This window comes from Alligator mississippiensis, chromosome 1 (assembly GCF_030867095.1).
Source record: "Alligator mississippiensis isolate rAllMis1 chromosome 1, rAllMis1, whole genome shotgun sequence".
NCBI lineage: Eukaryota > Metazoa > Chordata > Crocodylia > Alligatoridae > Alligator > Alligator mississippiensis.
In genome coordinates this window covers 460,484,401-460,506,071 of record NC_081824.1, presented here as the reverse complement: position 1 = coordinate 460,506,071, position 21,671 = coordinate 460,484,401, and the positions used below count along the sequence as shown (strand labels likewise).

The 21,671-nt window shown below is 41.8% G+C and overlaps 1 protein-coding gene across 10 annotated transcripts in view; it reads right to left on the bottom strand.

Annotated features, from left to right (window-relative positions):
• DLG2 (discs large MAGUK scaffold protein 2) overlaps nt 1-21,671 on the bottom strand; it is a 1,595,452-nt gene that overhangs the window by 492,276 nt on the left and 1,081,505 nt on the right. For all 10 annotated transcript variants that reach the window (XM_059722034.1, XM_059721995.1, XM_059721996.1 and 7 more), the window contains one exon: nt 8,538-8,707. In XM_059722034.1, the coding sequence (XP_059578017.1) occupies nt 8,538-8,707 (170 nt within the window). The remainder of the gene's footprint in view (nt 1-8,537; nt 8,708-21,671) is intronic.

Sequence of the window (21,671 nt, the reverse complement as noted above, 5' to 3'; positions counted from 1 at the left end):
TGATTTTAAAACTCTGTAAAGCCAGTATGTGGTAAATATGCCTAGGGTTAAGGATTTGGGCTTGAGCTTTTGCAAAAACAGCAGGGGGCATCTGGTGCTACACTGGGTGGTGGGCACAAGCAACAGCATACCCTAACTAGCTACCTGCTATATCTACATGTTCATTACTACAGTTTAAATTGCCTAGTTTGGACTGCCCTATCCTGCATTAATTTAATCCTTAATTCATTCAGATTGGAGCCAATTTTCATTCGGACTACAGATGTCCATATGTATATAGTGACGGCTGTAATTTGGATTAAACCTAGAAAAATGTAACGTCTCTACACAGCCATGATACTGGCTGTCACAGTAGAATTTAACTTTGTGCCTAAAATACACATTTTCTGGAGGGTGGAAAGACTCAGAAATATTGAGAAAAAAAATCTCCTCTGCAACCCTCACTGTGGAGCTCTCTCCTCCAGTTGACCTGATTACTTCTGCTCTTGTTCTGCAGGCAAGATGTCCAAGGCCAGTAGGGAGTACTGACGCAGAAGCACTGAAGAATATTTTAGGTTCTTAAGGAAGGATCTCCCAGATAAAATCCAGTTATGATATTTAAGTGAATCAGTTTACAGAGAAGACTGTAGCATGGAGGACCACACAAATATCAGTCGAAATACAAGAGGCGGTATTTCACCTCTTTCCACAGAAGTTCCCCTCTTTCCACAGCTGCATCCCTTTTATTACAAAATTCACCTTTGCTTTCCCAAAAGAGAGAGAGGCACAGCTCCCTTCCACAGAGCCTCTCAATGAGGATAAGGTAGCGTGTGTGTTGCTTTGCAAATGACAGGCTTTCATTGCATTTTTACATTTCTAGAGCTCTGCCATTTCCTGCAGGAAGCCACCCCTCTGTATCCAGTTCAAATTCAGCCTCTTACAGAGAAAAGCACTGTGCACCCTTCTGCTTTTGCAACCCTCTGCTGATGTGCAATAAAAGCAATTCAGACTGAAAGTACATGGCTGCAGTTTGTCTGTGGGAAAGGATGGCACTAATGCCTCTGAACTTAAAGCATAAAGGCTTCAGCAGCTTTAAGCTTTTACATTTGTGTTGCCATAACGGTTATAGATAATCTATTCACAGGAGGTCAGAGTACCTAAGGGCTCAAAGTTTCCATCACAGGCTTGTCTGACTGATCCTTTAAAATGTGAATGAAAACTCAAGTTAAACTTCTAAAACTGATCACTGATCAATACAATAGTTTGGGTTTTTTAAATGTACAGAAAAATAAAATAGCAAAGCTTCCTCAAGGTCCCAGAGATGCATGCAATACATTATAATTTCAAGCACTTGGGGTACTGCAGAAAATGTTGCTGAAGTTTGTAATTCATTTGTTAATAAGAAAGAACAACAGCAAAAATAATAATACACCTTTTTGCAAGGTCTCACAGAAAGCTAATTCACATGCTACATTACAAGCATTGGCCAAACAGCATTCTAGACAGTGTTTTGTGATAAATTCATGCCTGCAGCTTTCTTTGTGACAAACACTGCAACAATGTTTTTATTCTGCTGATTTAAAAAAAGAGAATCCATTCTCATTGCTACTGTCTTTGTTAAGTTCCTGAATGCAGGGAAGAATATTATATGTTATTTTCAGGGACAGAATTTTCAAAAGTGCATAAGTCCCCTAGAAACCTAAATCCCATGGACTTTCAATCAAAAAGTCACATTCCACATCTCTCCCACGTAACATGCTGCTGCTACTGTTAACAAGCTGGCTGCTGAGCTCTGGCGGGAGAGTTTTGAAACACACCCACAAACAAAAGACCAGCTATTCATGAATGCTATGCAGATGTGTTTCCTCAAAATAGCAAATTACTAAAAACTGTGTGTTTGATTGAAGGTTACATGTGTCCTGGAAATAATTTCCCCAGCACTGATACAAAGGCAGATTCTGCATTTTGCCAGCTTTCAGTATTCATTCTAAATAACAGAAGATAACTCACATACATTAAGTAGGGACAGACAGTACACATAAACCGGTTTAAGTGATCAGAAACTGGCTTAAACCTGTAACAGAACAGATGTTCAGTGCACATAAACCAATTTGAAAATGGCTGAAACCGGTTTGAGATAAACCTGGTTGAATGTAGCATCAGCCGTAACTGATTTGGGTCAAACTGGTTATGCAATGTCTATCCCAGACCCTTTGCTGGTTTAAGCTAAGCCCCCTCCCCCCCCAGCATGCTCTCTGGGCTAGGCGGGGCTCTCTGCTCCAAAGCAGAGCTGGCCCCTCCCCTCTGTTTCCTGGCTGGAGCTCCGGCAGAGACCTGCAGGCACAGCAGGGTCTGCTGGCTTCCCCGTGCCCCCCTCCCCTTCCCTCACCACTCCTTGCTTAAGCAGAGATCCCTTCCTTCTCTTTCCCAAAGCACAGACTGTAGACAGCATGCTGTCTGTAAGGCAGATAGGACAGTGTCCTCTTTGGGCTTTTTGGAGGTAATCAGCAGCTCAGATGGTAACGTCCTTGCACTCCTTCCTTCTGAAAAGGCAGGCAAGGTTCCTTGGGTAAATCTGATATTTTTTATTAGACAAACTAAATAGTTGGAAAAAAAAATGTTAGCAAGCTTTTGGGTTTAAAAACCCTTTGTCAGGCTGAGGAAGCATCTGCAGTTGGTGTGTGTGCTGTCCCTGGATGGAATAAAGAGTAAAGAAGCCAGAGGCTGGAAAAAGCTTTTTAAGAAGCGCTTGTAGTGAGCGAGGCTTTGTTTTCTGATGGGGTGTTAAATGCTGATAACAGAGCTAATAAATGCTTTGTTATCAAGGGGTGAATCCCACCCTAGTCACAGTGTCCTGCCAGGGCCTGGCCACACCTCCTCAGCTCAGCTCAGCTCAGCTCAGCTCAGCTCTGTGCAAGGGAAGAGAGGGCTGCTCTAGCATCCCCCCCCCCCAGCTTCTAGTCTGAGGCACTGCAGGCATGGCATGTACCTGCATTTCTGGGATGTCTGTCTAGTTACAAAACTTATTCAGCCTAGCCAGGTTAGACTAACCTGAAAAGACTAAATCAATTCAGGCTCAGACTTTTTAATGTCTCCCTAGCCTATAAGGCAGGAGGGTGGCAAATTCTTGAATGCACACAGTCATATGTAACCATATTACTTTGATACCATTTGAAAACCTGGATGTGTGCTAAGCAGTTAACATACATCTTCATCCATCTCTGTTCCAAACAGTCTCATGGAAGAGGGGCTATCTACTGGCAGTCTTTTTACCCCATGTAACAGATGCTGAACTGTTTTGCCTTTAAAATATATTGGTAATATTCTGGGTTTAGTCCTGCTGCTAGGTACAGAAGTCATGACCCTGTGCATTATGGAAAATTATTTTATGTGCCATCCATCCCTAGTAAAACTAATTTGTAGAAAACATTAAACATTTTATACTCAATACCTTCAAAAATATCCCCCAAGTCTTACATACCTACGTTGAAATTAAATGCATTTCTGTCTTTATATCCTGTAAAATCCCTTATTTATAGCTTTCAAACATTGACAGGTATAACATACTGCCCATAAACACACAAGCACAGAAGGTGACCTTCCAATTTAGGTAATGTTGTAGAGGACAAGACTCAAGTTTTATGTGGCACATTCTCAGCACAGTGAATAAAGAAGTCAACAGTACATTTATGAAGAAAGAAAAGGCAAAGGAGTATTTTAAAGATATCTGTTATAGTACATTTAGCATTGCACTATCCTTCTTATAAAAATGCACTTAGTTTTACTTGTTGAGAATAAGGTGAGCATTTACAAGTCTCTCTGGGTATACAAATACTAACTGGTTTCTATGGCTCCTGGCAATGATATCCACAGGCAAATTACATTGTGACTAATTCACTCTACGAGTTGTCCCTCAAGATTTAATTCACTGTTTATAAGAATTTGAAATATCCAGGTAAAAATACCACAGACTTAAAAATATCAGCTTCAAATTTTTCAACCACAAACACACATACCAAATATATTGGGGGGTGGGCAAACTGTAGCCACAAAGATACCTTCAACTGCCAGACAATTTAGATGGGGCACTTGAAGTAAAAAGAAATAGCTAACTAAAAACATTTCTTTCTCTATTGTTTTACTATTGATTTTTGATTCTTCTCATTTAACAGAAAATTAGTATTTGATCTGAGGCCCTGTGTGCAGATCTCACCAGTTTGTGTCCTCTGGCTCTCAGCTTTGCTAAGATAGCAAGCAGGGTTAGCATTGCAGCTTGAAGGGTTAGGAAGTTTGGCCACCTCACTATGTGTGTGCGTGCACACACACACACACACACACACACACACACACACACACACACACAGAGGCATATGCATATGACATACATATATGTATACGTGTGTGTGTATGTGTGTGTGTATAAAGCTTGTTATACAAAAATGCATGTGTGGAGTGACAAAGATGGATAAAATGAGGAATACTTACAGCAAAGTATCAGTGAAGGTAGTAGAGGCATCTAAGAAAGTGCAAGAGAGAAGACTGGCATGCCATGGGCATGTGCAACGGAGTCTGGAAGAATATGTGGGAAAAGAGTGGCACTACCAGGGAGAAGAGAAAGAGGAAGACTGAAGATGAGATGGAGTGAGATAGTGAGGAGGGACATGAGAGAGAAGGAGTTGGAAGAAAAAGATATGTATGACTGAGCCAGGATCTGCAAGAGCAACCCCATTTAGATGGAACAAGAGAGGGAAGAAGAAGAAAATACAAAAAGTTTTCTTACATACATTCCTTTATAAGAAACTTTTTGTTTAAGAAGCTTTAGATAAGACTTTTCTAATACATACACACACCATATTTTCTTGCATATAACACTCACTTTTCCCCCCAAAACCAAGTGCTGGAAACTGGAGTGTACAATACAGTAGGAGTACTTTCTACTGCTTATGGGGTAAAACCAAAGTAAAATCTAGGATCTACAGGGAGTGGAACAGTGATCAGGTTTGGCTTCCTATCTGCTGCTACTCAGGTACTTATTATAAGTAGACATCTTTTTTTCTTTATTCTGCCCATCAAAAACAAGGTGTGTATCTTATTCCAGGGTGTAGCGTACGCAAGAAAATACAGTAACAGATACATATATACTTATATCAGAAACTAGCTGTTGAGCTCTGGATGCAAGGAGTGTTCTAAAACAGAACAATACAAATTATATGGGTATATCTGTATATCTGTATCTAGATACAGATACAGATATTTATGCTTCCTTCATTTCTTCTGGCTTCCTTCTCATGTACTATACAGGAGCTGTGGAAGCAAAAAACATTGTCCTTGCCAGGAGCTGGTTATTCTACTTTAACTTTTTAAAACTAATTTTTAGTTATTCCCTCTCAGAAATGCTAAAATAGAAAAATAGACACTTAGCTCTTAACAATAGAATTGTATATTTTACATGTACATTGACAACATTTTACAGAAGCAGGACATTGGCTGCCATGCTTTCCCTGCTTTACCAGTGTCAGGTTAAGATGCTGGGTCTATGTTGTGTCAGGGTTGAGGGTGGTCTTATGTATAAGTTTAGATTATGCTTGTATGGGATGGTTTGGATAGGGATTCTGCCTCAGGCAGGGGGTTGGACTAGATGATCTCTGAGGCTAAGGACAGACATTCAAAAAGCCCGAGCCTGAATTGATTCAATCTTTGCAGGTTAGTCTAACCTGCAGAGATTGAACCAATTTGCAAGTGAATAGACATTCCCTTTTGATTCTGGAAATGCAGGCATATGTCTACAGTGGCTCAGGCCAGAAGCTGGTGGATGCTAGAAGGAGCCCTCCCTTCCCTTCTGCAGCAACTGCAGGGCTGGAGGGAAGCTGAACGGGGGGGAAGGGGAGGATGGCCAGGCTAGGGTGGCCATCATAAAGGACAGTCCGGTTGTCCTCTGTCCTCTATTGATACGAAACCCGATGCCTTTATGCCCTCTATTTTTCTCTTCAAGAAAGCAGGCTGCTAACTAAGATTGGGGAGGGGTTTAACACCCCACCCTGGCCTACAGTGTCCCTAGCCAGGGTGTGCTTGGGGGAGGTGGGGGGAAACAGCCCTTGCCAGGCTTGTCCCCAAGGCGGGGGCATGGCCAGACACCAGCCAGGGCAGCACCTCAGGCAAGCGAGGCAGGTGAGGCAAGAGGATGGTGGGGCCACGAGGGCTGGCCAACTCTGGCCATGCCACTGCCCCTGCCACTGAAGGGGGTGGGGGGGGAGGGTGTTACCCTGACAGGGACTGCTCTGCCTAGCCAGGCAGACCCCAGATGTGGTTCCCAGGGGGAGAGGGGAGGTAGTGGGGAATAAACTCCCTCTCTGTCTTCTTAGCTTTAGGGAGCCATGCCGGGCTAGTGTCTGGCCAGATCCCCACCCCTGCTCCCACTAGAGAGCAGAGGGGCGGGGTCAGCCCTGCCGTCTGGAGCAGACAGCACAGACTAGCCTGCAGTATGAAATTTATGTGCGAATAGCTAAATCACATTAACGAACATGTAGATGCACTAATGGACATCAAGACGGTGTGTATCCATTGACATGGGACTCACTTTAGTCCCATGTCAGTCCACCCACCCACGTCAATATGTATCAGCGCATGCACATGTAGACAAATGCCTAAATCACTTTAATGCGCATTAGGCTAATGCACATTGAGTTGAGGCACGTGTAAAAGCACGTGTAGACACACCCATTCATAACAGTAGAACTATTAATTCAATATTTAAAGCAACAGGTAGTAAAACATCTTCAGTTTATCATACATGCCTTTCTTTTGTGTGTTTACTTGGTTGTGTACCAGTAGTAAAACGCATATCTATTTTCCAGCAATACACCCTAAATGAAAATATTTGGCAATAATTTATTAGCAAAAGCTAATATCTTTTCACTTGCACAATGCAGTTACTGGGCAAATCATACTAAATCATTTCTTAGTGTCACATCAAAAGCTGAAAAGATGTGTTACATGTAGTTTCTTTAGCCTTAGGTACTCAAAAAGATGGCTAAACTACACACATCTTTAATCCCACATCATTTAAAACAATGCTCCCTGAACTGTTTCAGCTGAATATACATAGCGACAGACCCCAAATACGTTCTTTTGCATTTGAAAGTCCAATTAGTATTATTACAACATTCTGGATTCTCAGGGCAAAATTCTTCCCATAAACGCACATTTAATTGTTTGGGAATAGTAGATGTGATATTCTTAAATACTGATATGCAAGACTGGAGGGAGCAGCACTGTCTTTCAGTAGTCCATTGAACAATGTTTCAAGAAGTTTCAATGAATCACAGTAACCAAATATAATCTCAGAATGGCATCCAAAGTTTCCAAAATGCATTCTTTTAAAGGAAAGTTCTGTTGGTGCTACTACCTATGCAAATTAAGAGACTGTTAAAAAAACGGCAATTTCATGTGAGAATAAGCAATGGGATTAAAAGAGTTTTTAAGAAATAAAAAGCATGTCTTCAAACAAACAGTAATGAGAAACATTTTACATAAACATAGAATCGCTTTGGAACAGGTAATTTTATTTTCAGTTTTCCATAAAATACTGCGATTCAGAAAGTCTTTCCCTCCAGCAGCCAGAGAGTTCAGCAGCCAAAGACGATATGGTAGATTTATGTCTGTGGGCAGTGAAGGTTTCAACCTAGACGTCCATGGCATTTTGATGCAGGAAAAAATATTGCCTAATAAAGCATAGCCCTTCTATCTTGATTATTCCTACTGCTTATCATTTCAACAATAGCTGTGGAAGAGAGAAATCTTTGGAAGGAGAAGTCAGAGGTGGTCATATGACCTTTTTGAAAGAAGAGGAATTCAAGACAGCCATAACCAACAGTGTCCTAAATTTAAAGGTAAATGCTGAAGCTTTAGCAGAGATAGGTTGAAAGATGGAGGAGTGTCAGACATTTTACAGACAGACATTTCTGCTGCATCCCTGTGTTTCTTTTGCAAGAACTGAACAGTTTTTGCAATCATCATTTTATAATCTAAAAGGGACCAGAGTTCCTTAATTACCTGAATTTTAAACATGCTATTACAAGGCTAACGGCAGCTGCAGAGAAAACATGAAATCCTGAACTAATGTCCTTGCAGTCTAAAGACAGACAAGGTTCTTTGGGTAAATGTGATATCTTTTATTACACCAACTAAATAGTTGGAAAAATTGTTCTCTGCAAGTTTTTGGGTACAAACACAGGCTCTCCCTGAGCCTGAAGAAGGGTGTTTGTACCCGAAAGCTTGCAAAGAACAATTTTTCCAACTATTTCATTGGTCTAATAAAAGATATCACATTTACCCAAAGAATCTTGTCTGCATATGTCCTTAGACCAACACAGCTACAACCAACAGCCCCAAAACTTGGAGTCCAGAAGCATTTCACTTCTGCTGTCAACACACAACAGCAGCTCAGCCAGTCTACAACCCTTCAGGTTGAGGTACCAGGTAGAGTATAACAAAGAGTTAAATTATGCAGCAAAGTGCAAAAAATGTCAAGACAAAAAGGTTCTCTTTTTCATGCTTACCCTTAGGGCCTTTGAACAGCTTGATCTCTACAACAGTCTCCAGAATAGGTCTTCTTCGACGAACATACAATCGCACAATGGAACCAGCCTCTTTTAGTGCCTCCACTGCTTTGCTGTGCGAGACTTCTGACACATCAAACTCATTCACCCTCAAGATACAATCATTGACCCTGCAAGGAAGAAAAAGAGCCAAAGATGTAGCAGGCTGCAACTGTTATTTTGAAATTAAGCACAATTCATTTGGTTGGTACTCTTATAAACTGAGCATCGCCTGCCAGGGATGCTTGTCAGTTCACAGGTCCAATGTGATGCATTCAGTAATTTCACAAGTTGACAATAGATGATTAGCATGCTTTGTCTGCTGAAAATGGCACACCTGGTTTTATCGGCAAGCCTAATCATTTGCACCCATGAATTACTGACTGGGTTTCCAAGGTTTTACTACAGTGGAACCAAATAATAATAAATTTCCCTTCTGGTTCCCTGTGCTGCCTTCAGCCTCTGTAGAGAAAGTCTTTTTTTAATGATCATGGAGTCACAGTGCACATTATTAGCACTATGTTTATTCTAAAGGAAATCATTATTTATGCTAATACACAAAAGCCAATAACCGTTCTTCTTTCAAATCCCTCCTGAAACTTCATCTCTTCTTGCATGCCTGCCAGTTTTACATCACTAAAGTAAAAAATTACTGTTACGCATAAATCAGATATTTAAAAGCCAGTAATGTTCATTGCTAAATAAATCCTTTGAGTAAGATCTCTTTTTGCTTATGTTTTCCTAATGGCTGTTTCAGTTTTAAGGCCTGTGGGGTAGCTTTGTTTCTGCAGCTAAGTTTGTACAGTTCTGAGCAAACTGTTTCTCTTACAGTCTTATACAGCCACAATTACCACAGCATCTGCAAGAAGTCTTTAATGGATTTATCCTCAGAAAATGTTTCTGTTGCAGGGAATCAGAACTCGTGGTAGAGGTGATATCTTTTATTAAACCAACTAGATTTTTGCAAAAAAAATTCTTGAATTGCAAGCTTGCGGGCACAAGCACCCTTTTCGGGCATAGGAGAAAAGACTGTAAAAGTTCTCCCGGGTAGAAATGAAAGTTCATATTTCATAGGAGAGTTGAAGGTGTGGTTAAATCTCCTGTTTGGAACAGTTCATTTTATATGCAGATAAAGTTCGGTTGCAGGGAAGTACTATTATCCCCAAGTTATGGACGGGGAACCGAGGCATGGAGTTTCTGATGATGTCTAACCACAGATTTACCGTGCCAGACAGCAGCACCCCCAAACACACCACTTATGGGGGCTAAATCCTGCAACTGGAAGCAATGTACCAATCTTTCCACCACTGTAAGGGGCAGGCTAATTTGCACGGCCACTCAGCAATCTATAGTCATGCATGAGCAGAACGATATACAGTTTCCTGGTCAGGGGGTAGTCCCATGCAGAGCAGTGCAGGACAGTGTGTTTAATTGACCTGTTGCCCAACAAAGGCCACATCAACCCTGCAAACCTGTCCCTAGTATCATAGTGCTTAGGGTTGGAAGGGACCTAAACAGATCATAAGGTCTGACTCCCTGCTCCAGGCAGGAACGGGTGCCGGCGTCATATCACCCCAGCCAAATATCTGTCCAGCCTCCTCTTGAAGACCCCCCAGGGTAGGAGACAGCACCACTTCCCTTAGGAGCCCATCCAGAGCCTGGCAGCCCTAACTGTAAAGTAAAAGTGACATTGTTGAAGTTCAGATAGAAGATCTGCAATATGAAGGGAAACTGAATGCACATTTCCCGAGAACTGGGCGGGCACTTTCACCACAGGACTATTATTCTTCTGTCTGTAGTTAATAAATAATCATTGAAAAGGATTCTGAAGAAATATTTAATAACTGCTGATATTAAAATTATCTGGTATCACATATATAAGCTGCTCATGGCTGTCAGTTATGCTGTGAACTACCCTACACTACTTCTACTGGTTACAAGTAAACTTCTAAAGTTATCGCCCTTCCTTTGTTATACCAGCCCCACAGTTTTGCTGACCCTTACAGATCAATGGATGAAATTAGAGAGTATGATGTGTAAGCATAGAGGTACTAGAGTGACATACATGGCCTGTAAGTTGACTGCCGTTTTGCATGACTGAAAGCAAGATGTATATACACGCACAGCATACAAGAAACAAGGCTGAAATGGCAGCACTTGACCACAAAATAGAGTATGCAGGAAATATTCCAGTTGAGCGCATGTTTTTATATTTGATGTTTCAATCTGGAATCTGCTTATTCCTTTGTAGCATTCACACTTTGGAGCAGGATATTGTATCATGTGCTCAGAAGTTCTGCCGCGCTGAGGGGTATGGAGCATCACTAAAGTATAATGGGCTTGCCACAAGCAGAGAGAGGTAGTTAGCCATCCTAGTCTGAAGTCAGGAAGAAAGCAGGATAGAGGGATTACTTGGACTAATTCCCTAATAAAAGGATGGTTTAATGTTCTTTGGGGGTTTTATAAAAAGTCTTTGGAACCAATATCATACCATAGTGTCAGGGTTTTGGAGGAAAGAAAACTTAGAGAGGAAAACTTTAACGTTACTTTTAACTGGCAGTTATTCTGACTTAGAAACAAGATGCACAATTAAAGGTTCCCTAATGACAGAGATCCATGCATGTACAGTTTCTGGTTTTCATTCAAGAGCTGTATTTTCTGCTTTGCTTCAGTGCCAGAAATATTAATTTTCCAAATGTATAATTGTATTTTGTTTGGTTTGGCTGCCAAATTAACAGGTGCACTAATTTAAATTACTTTTTACCCCCCTTTGTAAATGAATCATTAATGCATCTTGTCATTGCTTTCTTTTTTAGAGAGACTAATTATTGAATTCCTGCTTCATCTTTCCCAACTTTTAATATCATTATGTTTGTAATACAATTGGCATATACAATGAAAATATATCATTCTACTCAGTAAATGACTAGCAAAAAAAGAAAAAAAGACTCTTAAAGCTCCCCACTAAAATGGGCTAAGAATTAAACTGTTTACATTTATTCTCTGCCCTGTATATTGCATATTGTATTGTGCTTTAAAACAGTGGTTCTCAAACTATGGCACCACTCCATAAGTTTTTTGGAATTTAGCAGCACTGCTGAGAAACACTGAGCTAATATTTAGCTGGTGCCAGGGGATGGTGGCAGAAGCAGGGTCATCATGCCCTGCTCCTGGCCTTTACTTAAAGGTGCAAAGGCAGCCCCTGCCACCATGACTACTCCTCTGGCAGCTGGCATGCTAATGACTGGAGTAGCCCCTCCTGCTAACCCCAGGAGCTTGGGAACAGTGGGGGATGAACTGGGTTTAAAAGTGCAGCCCTGCATCTGCCCATGCACAGCAATTTGCTGCTGGGAGGGCAAGAGTGGCCTGGGTGAGAGCTACTGGGTGGCAGGGAGCCGCTGCCAGTGCTGCTTGACTGCAGTATCCTGGGACATGTGGCATCAGGCAGGAAGAGAGATCGCTTTCCTCCTGGCACAAGGGCTGGCTGCTGCAGCACCCTTGGGTGGGTCTCACAGCATGCTGGTTGAGAATCTCTGCTTTAAACATTGCTAAAGGCACCAAGGCAAATGCTCTACAATCCTGTAAATCACCTGTATAAAAGGCACCCATCCTTGGCTAAGAGAGAAAGCACATCTTCTGGAAGAAGGTAGTAAATAGAGTAGTAGAACTTAACCTGCCTGAAACAGTAAGCTACACATTTTCTTCTCTTGCAAACAGCAAGGCCCTTTGGAAAGGGAGACAATTTGCATTGCAAGGGCGATATTTGTGTGTAAAATCTTCCTCCTAAAGAAGCTCATATCTATGGAATTTAGCATAAAAGTCCTTTAACATGCAGACATGGATTGATGCTGTCATCACATTCAAAAAAGCAGGAATGAGAACACCAATCTGTTCACATTCCAGTATGACTGAACACCAGTATGTACCAGTTGCAAAAATACTGTACGTCGAAAAGTAATATGGGGAGAATTGTTCAGCATTGTCTTTGGTCATCTCAGATGAAGCTGATAATGTTAGGCACCCCAACACCATCCCCTATCTGTAAGATTCTCTATCCCTTCCAAACTGCTCCAAGCTGACTACAGATTTTCTTTTACCAGCTCATTTCTCAAGTTCATGAAGGTCTACAGAATTTTTTCTGGCATCAATACAAAGTTTCAGTTGATATGTGAAGCATCAGAATCAATAGGCACCTCTGAGATAAGTGTCAGAGGACACAAAGGCCCCTAAAAAGGGATTCTTTTTTCTTTTTGGTGAAGAGATAGGTATTTGCTTTTGTGCTTGGATGAAGTTCTCAGGGGTAGTTAAACTAACTCTGACCATCCTGGATTTGCTTACCTCATTATATGGCTAAGGAAATTGAACATAATGCTAACTGTGTTTTAAAGCATTGACAGTTAACAGAAGCAAAAAGGTAAAATAAAAACCAGCTAAACCATAAAAGATGCAGAAGCTGAAGAAATGGCATATCACAGAGGGTGACATCCTCATTTCTAGATTTTGATCATTTTTTTTCATAACGTTTTCAGGGATAATGGCTTGGATAACTGTATATTTAAACATAACAAGGAGTTTTCTTGGGAAACAAGTAGTTTTGGGGGTTTTTTTAACATGTTGTTTACATTTGTACAGTACTTACCACAATGAGACTCCATACTTTGCAACAGTGATATGAATATTAAATGATGATAATAACCTTAGCAAAAATACAACCATTTTGAATTTGGGAGTAATGTTCAAAGAATGAAGAACGGTCACAGTTTTAAACCCATCATTCAAAGTCACGATTATATTTTCAGTCACTGTAAAGTGTTTGGTAAACTATTTTCCCAGCCTTACTAAGTGTTCACGTTACTTATGCCCATACTAGATATTTATACACAGGTTTTACACAAAGCTAAAGCCTTCCAGTGCACCAGCATATAGCTTGTCATTTTATAGATGTAGAGGTGTAGGCACCAGACAGTGTGCACTCTGAACCAAGAAAGAAATGTGCACTTTAATGTAAGACTGAAAGACACATCTCCAATAGAACAAATGTCCTGAGAGCGTGAGACAAATACAGAGGTTCATTCTAGCACACAACATCCAAGTGGAAAAAACTGTTTAATCCAGCCATCCTGCATTTTCACGAGAAGCCACGAGAAACAGATTTCAGAACAACAATACTGTTATTGTTGCCAAATCGTTCTGGTGCTTTTTGAAGTGCTGCTTCCATAGTAACTGTAGAAACTAAAGGGGCTTTTAATCTCTTATAGGTCCTCAATAAAACTGGTTCATAAATGTTCTAAATACCAAAAGAGGGCAAGCTCTCTCTCAAACAGTAGGCAACCATCAATCCTTCTGGATCATGGTGTACGTATGAGCGGTCACCAGGACCATCAACATGTATGCCCTGACAGAAGTATGGAGGAGTGGAGGCTGCCCAGACCTCCCATCTCCCCTTTAGAAAGTATGCAAAGGCTAAATGGTATCCAGGCATCAGGTGCCTTGATGGCAATAGTTGTATGTGTGTCTGGGGGAAAAAAAATAGTAGACAAGGATTCTACCGCTGAACCACAACAGCAGGCGAAAGCTCTTTTTAAGTCATAGCTAATCATCTTTTATACCAAGGATGCTCAACCCCCAGGCCATGGACCAAATCCAGCCCCCAGTGCAGTGTTAACTGGGTCTGTGGGGCTTCCCAAGGCTCCATGGGATGCCCTGCCAGCCAAGGCCTTGAACTCTAGGATCAGGTGCACAGAGCTCGATCATGGTGCATGGGGCTGGACAGAGGCAACGCGGGGTGCCGGGGCCCTGATCCCACTGCGAGGATCCGAGCAGAGGTAGCACGCTGCACCAGGACTCCAATCCTAGCATACGGAGCAGGCAGAGGTGGTGCAGTGCCCCAAAAACAGATCCCGGTGTACAGAGGTGGCATGGAGCCCAATCCCAGCGTGCAGAGCTGGGTGGAGGTAGCGCAGGGCCCAGAGCCCAAGTCTTGGCACACAGAGGTGACACGGGGCCCCAAGACCCAATCCCAGCATGCAGCACAGCACAGGGTCCAACCCAGCCCACAGACTGGTCACATACCACTAATCAGGCCGGTGTAGCCAAAAGACAGAGCACCACTGTTTTATATCAATTAAGTCCTAAGAAATTCTAGACAATAAGAGTTTTCAAAACTATTCTTAAAATGCAGAAATTTAATTTCTAGGACCTAAAAAGGTAATCTTGGCATAACAGATGCTACAGCTTCACAAAGATCCTGCCAAAATTTACTCTGAGTGATAAAGAGATTATTTTCAGTAAAAGCAATTCAGAATTAGAAATCTTTTGGAGATTGAAGGCATCATGGACTCATACAGAACAATGGCAGATGGGTCTTTGAAAATATGCCCTAATTATAATTCACAGCATAATATGCATCATGGTTTGTATCATGAAATCAAGATAGCTTTTGTGCACTAGTATTAACTGGAAGAGAAAGAGAGAGAGAAGGAAAGAGAGAGAGTCCCATCTCCTCCACTCTGACCAGAATTGAGTAAACGATTAAAATATTTGCTTAATTTTAAGCACGTAAGTAATTCCACACCCCTTCATCCAAACACTCACACAGGTGTTTAAGTGTGTACTGAAATCTATGGAAATCAATAGACTCATAAATTCGCCTAAGGACTTTGCTCACCAGCAACCAGATTGAATTGTTAATTCTGCCCATAGAGCTCTGGTTCAAATATGTACTTTAGCACACTGAAGATACGTCAAACAGCTTTTGTACCTTTACCTAAGGCAGGTGTGTCAAACATACAGCCCACAGACTGCATCCAGCCAATGGACCTACTCTATCCAGCCCACCGATCTACCACCATGGCTGGGGGGAGTGGCGTGTCTGAGAATCTGGGGCTCTCAGACACCAGTGGATATGGCAGTCAGTGGCAGGAGGACAAGCAAAGACTGGCACTGTCCCAGTCACCACCCAGGCACTTCACTTATCGATGCTGCCAAGGATCTGCCTCCCTGGACACCAGCTGCCACTGTGCCCAGTGCTGAAGCTGGAGCTGGAGCTGGAGTTGGAGTTGGAGCATGAGGTGATGACAGCTCCAGCTCCAGCTCCAGCACAACACATGCAGCAGGAGCTAGAACCACTGCCACATGGCTCAGAGCCAGAGTTGTCACCACTGCCACAAGTTCTGGGTTGGAGCCACTGCTGCACCACCACAGTTTCCTCATGCTCTGGGATGGATCTAGCCCAGGGCACAAGGTGAGTTTGATACCCTTGAGTTGAGCTATGAAAGACTCTGGTCAGTAAATGAGTTAAAAACCAAGGTTGGTAATCATGTTAAAGCTAACCACAATGATGTCAGGAAAACGAGAAAGATCCATCCTTCAGAGGAAACATATGGGATAATGTTAAAGCTTTCCATGTAGGAAGTAACTTTTGAAGAAGGAATTTCATTAGCATAGGGAAAGGGATTCTCCTTAAAGTTTCTCATTGTTTCTCTACTCTTGAGCTTCTTGCTAGTAACTTCCTAAGCCCTCCTGCTACAGATGTGAAGAACAGTACAGACATCCTTGAAAAGCTTCATAATCACTTGACAATTGTATTGGAAGATGCGTCTCACAAAAATAGATTACAGTATTTAGATAATTCAGTTGTGGGGTATTTACTTATACTTATGCAGAAATTTTAGCTAAAATATATGATCGCTGTTTGTTTATTTTTACCTCTACATTTCTTAATTGGGTTTATAAGTTTGATGTCTGCTCTTGTAGAGTTGGAAGGTCAGAGATATATGTTGAGAAATACAATGGAGAGCACATCCCTTATTGCACATTCTTACTTGAGATCAGAGCACTTTTTATTGCTCATGCAGAAGAGCGTGTAGCAATTGCATATTGAAGCCAAGAATTACATTTGTCCTAATATAAATGCACCAGAATAGCAAAGGCCATAGGGATCCTGGATTTGAACTAACTTGGATGAATAATGTGGAAGTAGACATTGGGAATGGTGGTGATCACTCAGTATATATCTAAGCTGAACAATATGGAGGGAGCAGCGTAGAGATAAGTAACGTAGCAGAATAAGTTAGCACAGCATCAGAGTCTGGTATCAAAGCAGTTTTGTTGCAAAAGCACAGAGCTCCACATGGGGTAATTTGCCTTGTTGAGAAGCAGTTGTCCACACAGAGCTAAAGCTAAACTGTTTCCATTATCAGAACTAGCTCTCAGTCATCTGTCCACCCCATACCTAATACAGACAACACTGATCACAGTAACTCCAAATTATCAGTGGTTCTTGCTTGAAAAGAAATTGAGCTTTAGTCTGGATTGACACCTAGGGTGGCACCTCCTCTCTGGGTCATTTCAGGCCTACTTGTTTGCAAAATTGGGGAACAGGGAACACCAAAACAGTGTAGGGAACCACGAGGCTAGCGCTGAGAGCACTTTGGGTCAATGAATGCGGCATGCAGAATGCTTTGGGCCAGACCTCAGTCGAATCTCTCTCTCCTGGGCTCCAAGGAACGACAAAGGGCTGCAGCGTTCTCAGCACATCACAGATATTAGAGTCAGCACATTGCACCCAGACTGATCTGCAGCTTCTGAGCTAGCCAGCTCTGCTATAGCCAAATAAAATTAGTGTGCTTCTGACTGCAGAACAGCCAGGACTAATGGAGACCATTTTGGAGGAGACCTGGCTTTCAGCTGACTTCTGCGGAAACCTGGAATTGATACAGATTTCATTTATTCTTTGGTCAAAGCTTTAAAGTCAATAAAAAATGACTGTTATCTAAGAGGCAAATGGTGAGTAAATCACTAGCTATGAGACAGGCAACATAAGTAATACTGGCTAGCACTAAAAAAAAAAGCAGCCTTCAATAAGTTATTTTTTTCTATTGTACATTTTGTACTCTGATTAGCCCTCTAAACATGTAATTTCATTCTTTTAATGTTCACCAGAGCAAATAATTTAAGCAGCAGCACAAGAGACAAATCAATGGGACTGATGATGATTTAATTATTTTTTCTTAAAGAACACAACAGCTTATCAAAACAGGTACAGTACATAGCTTGGGGGGGGGGGGGGGGGAAGGTGAATCAATCCAAGTCACAAGAGAGAACATTAGATCTTTCTTATCCAAATCCAGGAGCCCTAAGGCCTTTGCTATTCTGGTGCATTTATATTAGGGAAAATGCAATTCCTGGCTTCAATTGGTACACTCTCTTCTGCAAAGAGCAATAAAAAATGTTCTGATCTCAAGTAAGGATGTGGAATAAGGGACGTGATCTCCATTGTATTTCTCAACATATATCTCTGACCTTCCAACTCTACGAGAGCAGGCATCACACCTATAAACCCACTTAAGAAATGTAGAGGTAAGATTAAACAAACAGCGATCATATTTTAGCTAAAATTTCTTCAGAGGTATAAATAAATACCCCTCCCCCCTCCCTCTGAATCCTCTAAATAATCTATTTTTGTGAGAGACATCTTCCAGTACACAGAAGAAACTCCCATTTATACAAAGGCCTCTTTCCACTGTGCTGACTTTATAAAGTATGAGAAAACTGAACTCAGTCTGATCTAAGACCATTCTGCATTGCCAGAGTAATTTATAAAGGTCTTGGCACAAATTAGGAGTCCCAAGCTGGGGAGTTCTGGGACTCATTTTCAGTATTTTATTATGTCTGTCAGCTGAAGGAGAAGAGTCAAGAACATATACAACAAGTTGGGTGGATTTGTCAGCCAAATACTACCCCAGTGCCTGTATATTGTATGGTTAAGGTCCAAAACATATTATGGAACAGATTATGGAAAGAATGTGCTAAAGACCGTGCAGTTACTACCATGGACAAAATGATTCAGCACATGACACCACTTTCCTGAAATTCTGTGAAAAGCTTATGCCTGAGTTATTTAAAATAAATGCATAGTTGTTCCTAGAATATGAGAAAAAGCAGAAAGACAGCTAATACCTAATGAAGATCCAGTACGTGAAGTAGCATATTTAATTCAGGCTTCCACCATCCATAAAAACAAAAGCAGTGTGCTCTTTACAGACAACTGAATCCTAAAGATTATGAACCCAGTATTGTATTTGTGGGAGAAATGTTGAAATCTTCCCTTATTCTCTGAATTCTTTTGCTGATAGGATTAACTTAATGCAACATAATACTTAGAAAAAAATATGAATTTGTTATTAGATGCCAAACAGATAATCAATTCCCAGGTCTTCTACTGATTTCCTGTGTGTCCTTGAGTCAGCTGCTCCACCTCTTGGTATCACAGTTTTCCATCTCTAAAATGGGTCCTAGAAATACTTCCCTTCTCTCCCTCCTTTTTTTCTCTGATTTATTTTGTGTGGTGGGGTTGTGTTTTTTCACCATCCCATCCCAAATGACAGTTCATCCTAATGGAAGGCCTTCAGGCGATACCTACTGCAATAGCAATAAATACTCCATTCTCATGGGTCAGGTATCCAGGTTGTAGCCATATTGGTCTAGAGGCAAAAGCAATCAGGACATGTGGTCCAGGTGGTATGTTTTATTAGACCGACTAGATTTTTTTTAAAAGATATCACCTCTACCATGAGTCCCGATTGCTTTTTCCATTCTAAAGGGTGCATCTATCCTTGTTGAAACCTCCTGACGCCCAAGGCATGCCAGGAAGCCAAAAACTTTTCTTGCCACCCATATCCTCAGATGAATCTACGGAGTTTGCTGGAGGGATGAAAAGGAGGGAAGACAAATCTTTGTCACCTTATCACATTTACAGTCCCTCAAACATAGACCTGAGAAGAGAGACCTGATATTGGCTTGGATGAAAAAAAAGTGAAATCTCTCTAATTGACTGCACCTTGCTCTGGATCTGTGTCGTGGCCTTGGTACTCAAATGTAGTGTGGACCTTTTATTGACTGGCTGCCTGTGGAGAACAGCCTTGTCTCCTTGCAGAGAATATCCCAGAAAGAAAGAGAGACAGAAGAGCCAGCTGCACAATAATTCAGGCTCCTTCCGTATCGCTGCAGTGTCCCATATGCTGTTCTCATTCCTACCACCAGCACCACCAGGGGACCTTCAGAAAGAGCCCATTTCACCAAAAGACAGCCGCTAAATGAGCTGAGTCCGAGTTGTGGATGTAGAGAAAGGTTCCACCAGACACCAATGAGCGACTACAGCACCACTTGCTGCAATGTACAGCTGAAGCTTCAGAGTTCAATCCTCATTAAAAAGGTGTTGCTTTTATCATTAACTTGACTTACAAGCAAAAAAAAAAAAAAAAAAAAAGACTAGGTCTTTAAATGTAGATTTAAAGTAATGTTTTCATTGTAGCACACAGGTAGCCTCGAATTACCCAAATCCCTTGAGGAATACATCAAAGTTCTTTCAGGAGACTGCTGCATTATAGACAGTTTGATGGAGCTTGGAAATTATGAATTTACCCACATGGACCCAAAATGTTTGCGCATATCTTATTACAATTAAAGCTTGCTAGGAGCTAAGATTTATGTAGCTTGCACAGGAAATTACAAATGTATTGCCTATTGCTATTGTGGCATTTGCTTATTGATTCTTTTTAATAATCCAGCTGTCAAAAGCTAATATAATGAAGTGCCATTCTATTAAAAATTCTTTATAAGAACCATGGAATTCACAGTACAAACCATTTGATGGTAATAACATCATCAACAATAATACCATAAGCAGCTCCTTATTGTAAGTAGGTGTCCCCTCCCCCCTCCCCCCCCCCGCCCACACACACACAACATACAGATCATCTTCATCAGCTGCATATTGCATTTGTGACTTTAATTTTCTATTTTTGACTTGGAAGATGGAATCTAATGCACTACATAATTAGCAATGAAAAAACCACTGCAGCCCCTGGACCATGACAAGGTTTTCATGCAGGCGTTGTAACGTATTCCTGTTCACACAAATTCAGTATAGGATTTGTCCCAATTTTCCTTTAGGATGTCTTCAACGCAATTACAAGAATTCACTCCAGGCACAGAGTGCACAGGTAAAACCTCAGTCAGAGAGCAATTTCTCTCAATTTTAAAAATAACAATGAGAGCTTTCGGGGGTATTGCTACAGTGACTCTTCCATTAACCTCAATCATTCAGCACCGATGACGTAACACAAAAGATTATAAGTTCATCATAAAAGTTTCACCCTTGTATGTGTGTCTGCAGAGCTTCCTATTCAGCTCTGTTTGTGTACCACTTGTCCGAAGAGGTGTCATATGCTGAAAAGTGCCATCAGGTAAGTCTTGAATCCAAAGACAATCACTTCATAAAAAATGCAAAGTTGTACCCTGTGCTGGTAGTCAGGATCAGATGAAAAAGTCATGTGTCTACCCTACAAGGAGACGGAGACTGTAGATACCTTTAAACTACCTAGCTTAAGTCCCAACCAATGCAGTAGCTGGCCTACTACCGTCCCCAAGCTGGCTAAAGTAATGTTAGCGTGGGTATAGCTATGTGACAAGGCAGTCACTGTGACTGCGGTTTAGACAACCCTCAGGGCCATGCTGCACGCTACCCTTAGGACAAGTTAATTGCACTTAAAATGCAAATGTCTGCACATTCAAGCAGTACAAGCTAAATGTAATCGTACTGTAGCAAAGTTAGGACTTTTTGTGGGGAAAGTATCTCCAGATCATACTAATGAACACGTGTTCAGCTACCATCAGACTGCTCCACGGTGATAATGTGAGCACAGCTCACTGTCAGTCCCAGTCCTGGTACCACTGTGGAGTCTTGAACTGGCTCCAATACAGTGCCAAGGCTGGGATGGACAATCAGCTGATTATTAGTCCCAGCCCCCATACTGCACTGGAGTCTTGAACCAGCTCCAGCATGCTGCAGTCAAGTGATTATCAGTCCCAGCCCCGAAACTGCACTGAAGTCTTGAACTGGCTCCCTGTGCCTCCCTGAACACATTGCCAATGGCAGAGACCCTCCCCCCTAGTACTGGGGGCAGGCGCTGTCAGGCTAGGCAGCACTGGGCATGCAGCAGGGAGGGTGCAGGCTCCAAGCATAGGGGTTGCACATCCTCATAGGCAGACATGCAAGCTGCGGCAGCCAACAGTAGATGGGGAGGGGGGCAC